The following is a 5,356-nucleotide window of genomic DNA, read 5'->3' on the forward strand; positions in this document are numbered from 1 at the left end:
TAAATTACTATATATCCTGTGTTACCCCTTGTTTTTCACTTAGTATATCATGAGTCTCTTTCCTTTTCAATAAACATTCTTCTACAACATCTTGAATGGGCATATTGAAACTCGTTTAAATTATTTTGAACATTTAATTTACTTCCATTGTTTTTCTATTATAAATAACACTATGCTAAATATTTTGCAGTTAAATATTTGAGCACAGCCATAGTATTCTTCTCTTGAACTGCAGTGGGGAATGAGGGATGAGGTTTGTAAGCTTTTGTCTTTTTTTTGGCAAGAGTGAAATTTATTTATATAAGTATACTCTAAGTAGAGCAAGGACTCTGTAGCAGTGAATGCAGCAATGCAGAGAATATGCTGTTAAACATTTTACATAAATTTGTGAAGATAATGTCTGTGCAATTCAGAATTCAGCTCATGATCCTAATCCCCATAATATCTTTAGGGTTTCTGGATCTACAGGAGGTTTCTATTCTCCTGATCATTTCTAAGTCTAAGTTCCCACTTTCCTGAGCCTCTCCATTTTACTCATGTTTTTCTTCTAGGGTGTTCTTTATTCTCTGTCTTACAAAGATCAAAATTTGGAATTCATCTAATTTTTCATCTATTTAAAAATCCAAATCACGTATTTACTTATTCAGCAAATATTTATCAAGTACCTAACATGTGGCCACATTTGTTTTAGGTGCTAGTAATATGACTACTAGCAAAAAGGATAAGAAACCCCTGCTTTATTGGACCTTACATCCTAGTTGGGAAACACAGGTATTATAACAGAAAATAAGCAAAACATATAATAAAATTTCAGGTACCGATTAGGTTCATTGAACAGATATTTGTGTGAAGAACTGAAGGGGATAAGAAAGCAAATCAAGTGCATGGGTATCTTTGTATGAGCATTGTTCATAGAGAGGATAGCGAGGGCAAATACCTAAAAGTTAGAGTATTTCTGGTACTTTCAAAACCTGTGTGACTAGGACTTCTCTCTATTATGGATACCTAGATAATAAAATAATGATGATGATAGCAAATGTATATGTATATTTCCTCTTTTAATTTGAAGTATAATCCAGTTTTTTCTATCCTTTACCTGAAAACATACCTTATCATCTTCATTTTCATGTCCCCAAACCAAATAGTAAGTCATTTTCTCTAGATTTCACCTTTTCTTCCTAACCATTTTCTTCAAAGAGAACGAAGCACTAGAGATTTATCTCTCTGCTGATGTGAGTTATGGTCTTAGCCAATAACAATTTGGTCTTAAAATATTTTCCTTTACATTTAAATACGCAAAAAGTATTAAAATTTTTTTTTGCAGTTCAATCTATTTTCATGTCATCATGATGGATTTTGCAATTTGACTCCTCGGCTGTCCCAAACTCTAATGTTCTTTAAAATATATGTTTGTGATTCCAGGTCTCCTCCAGTTCCTGTGACTTATTTTTTCCACAATCCAATAAGACAACCAGCCTCTGCCATCACTACTCTTCTTTCTTCCCTCTTGTCATTTGTATTTACTTGAAGCTCATTGTCACTTCACCTGTGCTCTCTACTCTCTTGATTACAACCTTGACCTACATTTCTTTTCTCACCCCATACAGCCATATAAGCATTTAAGAGAAAACAATATAGTTTGGCATTCTTTAGGCTGAGCATTCTTCCCTTCTTCCCAGAGATCTACTGGTCCTAGGCTAGGAGATGTATAAAAACAGTAGGTCATGACTCATCATTAAGAACTCCACTTGTAGCTCACACATCTTTGACTTTGGTATTTCAGAAATATCTCGGGAAACTTGGTTCTTTTTCTGTATCCCACATTTGCAGTGACTGAAATTCTGCCTCATTCCTGTGTGTTCCCACTGACAATGTTTTTTTGCCTGGTATCCCATATCTTCCTAGTAGCCTTCACTTCAAATGGTCTTATTTTCCATCCCTGAGTCCCTGACCAGCCATTATCACTCTGTACTAATGATTAGCCAGCAACCTACAGTGATCTATGCTGATTACCTACTACCTGGACTTTTTGGTCATTCCTGTCCTAAACCTACTTGACTAGACAGCTTGATTTTCATCTCAGTTCATATCTCATATGTTACCATTTCCTGGAGGTCTTTTTTCCCAGTTTCCTTAGATTAATCCCTAGAATAACTAAACCCTATCCTTATTGACATGTTTAGAATGTCTCTCCCCATTCATTGTCTGGTACATCTTATCAGTACTCAGTCCTTGGTGCAGAATTCCATTACATTGCTGTATTTTACCTTTATTTTCTTTAATATTCCTTATTTGGATGACAGCACTAACATTCCTTTGACTCCTGAAAGCCTGTTTCTTTCAAAGTCATTTTTGTGTTTGTTTGCTTTTGGGTAGTGAATTATGAACATTGATACTCACTGACTAATCTAGCAAGACAATTTGCTTTATTATTGCTACCAAGTCTAACTGATTCTGCAGGGTAATGGTGGCTTTTTGACTTAAATGAATAAAATGTTGTTCACTTCAGAAGCTTTTAGAAACATTTATTTACTGTTACTTGGAAGATTGATTGTAGCTTGGGACTGTAAATATGCTTGTTCTTCAGACATTTTTTCTTTAGGATAGTTGATTTTGTTTTACTTCTTAGTTTCTTGTAAAACAATTAAGTTACAATTAAATTGAAAGTAGTATTAAGAAATATAAATTTTGATTCCCCTCCCCCTCCGGGTTCGCACAGGGAGTCCAGACCAGGGCCGCCATCATCACCTCGGCCGTTGCGGCTTCCATCACCTTGTTCCCCAGTCTCCCGCCATGGCCGAGGAGCTCTCTGCGGTCACGACCTACGCCGAAGATGATTTCTACTGCCCCGTCTGTCAGGAGGTGCTAAAGACACCCGTGCGGACCGCGGCCTGTCAGCACGTTTTCTGTAGAAAATGTTTCCTGACAGCAATGAGAGAAAGTGGCGTACATTGTCCCCTGTGTCGTGGAAATGTGACTAGCAGAGAGAGAGCACGTCCTGAACGAGCCTTAGACCTTGAAGATATCATGATGAAATTCTCTGGTAGCTGCAGATGCTGTGCCAAACAGATTAAATTCGATCGCATGAGACATCATTACAAATCTTGTAAGAAGTATCAGGATGAATATGGCGTTTCTTCTATCATTCCAAACTTTCAGATCGCTCAAGATTCAGTAGGGAACAGTAATAGAAGTGAAACATCCACATCTGATAACACAGAAAGTTACCAAGAGAATACAAGTTCTGGGCATCCCCCCTTTAAGTGCCCCCTGTGTCAAGAATCAAATTTTACCAGACAGCGTTTACTGGATCACTGTAACAGTAATCACCTATTTCAGATAGTTCCTGTGACATGTCCTATTTGTGTGTCTCTTCCTTGGGGAGATCCTAGCCAGATTACTAGAAATTTTGTTAGTCATCTAAATCAAAGACATCAGTCTGATTATGGAGAATTCGTGAATCTTCAGCTAGATGCGGAAACCCAATATCAAACTACTGCTGAAGAATCTTTTCTAGTAAACATCTGAAGGCTGTGTACATCTCCGCATCTTTGTACCTGCAAGTGCCATCTTTAAGAGGAAAACTGCATGAAGTCACTGTTTCTATAAACTGATGTGTATATTAATAAAAGTAATTCAGTCTATTGTTTTAGTTTTTTGATTGAAAAATATAGGCCATCTAAAAACTTTATCTTCTTGATAAGTTAAAAAATGAAAGTTATGACATTAGTTTTTTTAAAAGCAAAAAAGGATTATATTTCACTAATGTAATGGTGAAAAGGGGATCCCTGTTGTACTTTTTTTATATTACATATTCTTGAATTTTTCATTGTGTTGCTTTTGAAATTTGGTACACTTCCTTCCATTTATTTTATTGTACACAGATAACACACAGTAGCAAATTGTGAAAGATGTGACTGATATAAACCTAACAAATCTGAGCCAATTGTCAGAGTCACAGAATAGAAACTTCAAGCACTAAATGGAACAATCCAAAGGAAATTTTTAAAATACAGATTCTAGCTGAAGAATTCAACTATAAGAAAATTGTATTGATATAACATTTAGTATTTTTGAAGACTGATGAGATTTCTGTAATAATTTTGACTCTTTACAAAGTTAAAGCTCATTGTAAAGATATTTTCTGTCTGCTAGTAGAAGGAAATACAAAGAGAAAAAAATTATTTCTTTGATGGGTAATTGGTGATTTCTGTCTTGTTTTACTAATTTGTAAACTTGGAATATGCTAAGCTGAATAACAGCTTAACCTCAGAATTTTCGGTAGCCAGTATTTCTGATTAGCTGAGATGAAATTTGTATTAGGAACTTTCAGTTGGTGATACTATATTCTACAGATATATTTAAATAAGAAGTTTAGCTTCAACTCAGTTTAGAAATTGATTCAAAGCTAAAGATATATATGTATATATACATACAGTTGGTGTGTGTATACACATATGTGTACAGTTTGACAGGTTATACACAGAATTTCTATTAAGGATTTTAAAAGTGGACAAGCAATAGGAGATTGAAGTGTTCATCTCTTTTGATTAAAATTTTGTATATCAGAATGTTTAAAAAGTGCGAGTCACATGCTAACTGATCTAGTTGGCTGCTATTACACCTTAAAAATTGAGTTTACACAGACACACAATTACCTATTTATATGGTGCTCATTTGTTATTCTCAAAGATAATGCGTGACTATGATGTAGTGAGACAGATTCTACCAGCCACCCTGTTTTGCTACTTTTTACTCAAACCTGGATTTGTTGTTAGTGTTCATTAATAAGAATCATGAAGTATTTTGTAGAAGGCCTAAATCACAGAATAAAGAATGAAGAGTGGATTAGCCAACATTCCTTACTAATGTACATTGTTTAATGCTTTCTTTAAAATAACTAAAAACACACGGGAAGGGCGGCGGGAGGAGGGGGGAGGAGGGAGGAGGGGACGGGTATTTGTATACACAAGGAGTGCGATGCGCACTACCCGAAGGATGGACATATTTGAAACACGGACTTCGGTGGGTGGGGGGGGGAACCAGGGCAACACACGTAACCTAAACATATGTACACCCATAATTTGCTGAAATAAAAAAAAAAAAAGTAAAATAAAATAAAATAAAATAAAATAACTAAAAACATAAAATCTTGGAAGTAGTTTGCTGCTAATATATACATATATTGTATGAAAAGGTATATTTTGGTTTTGTTAAAACCCTTGTTGACTTTTCTACAGTGGACATTTTTTAAACTTGATTTAATAAAAATAATAATTTTGGAAATAGAGTTTTGTAAAAGCCTTTTTCAATCAAACAGTAATGACTTTATGTATAGTTGTAACAATCTCAAAAA

General features: G+C 35.0%; 1 protein-coding gene across 2 annotated transcripts; it reads left to right on the forward strand.

Moving 5' to 3' along the window:
- Positions 1-2,793: 2,793 nt before the first annotated feature.
- Positions 2,794-3,528, forward strand: LOC105807580 (E3 ubiquitin-protein ligase RNF138-like). Of its 2 annotated transcripts, XM_012641003.1 has the most exons (2): positions 2,794-2,908; positions 3,179-3,528. In XM_012641003.1, exons 1-2 carry the CDS (start codon positions 2,794-2,796, stop codon positions 3,526-3,528), a joined length of 465 nt encoding a protein of 154 aa, XP_012496457.1. The 2 variants fall into 2 exon arrangements, with proteins under 2 accessions (XP_012496457.1, XP_012496456.1); XM_012641002.1 differs by having other exon boundaries at positions 2,794-3,528.
- Positions 3,529-5,356: the final 1,828 nt, after the last annotated feature.

Source organism: Propithecus coquereli, unplaced genomic scaffold (assembly GCF_000956105.1).
Source record: "Propithecus coquereli isolate 6110/MARCELLA unplaced genomic scaffold, Pcoq_1.0 Scaffold16, whole genome shotgun sequence".
Classification (NCBI taxonomy): Eukaryota; Metazoa; Chordata; class Mammalia; order Primates; family Indriidae; genus Propithecus; species Propithecus coquereli.

Excerpts from the sequence above, each read along its gene's own strand:
- LOC105807580 (XM_012641002.1), top strand. The coding sequence starts at position 2,794 with ATGGCCGAGGAGCTCTCTGCGGTCACGACCTACGCCGAAGATGATTTC.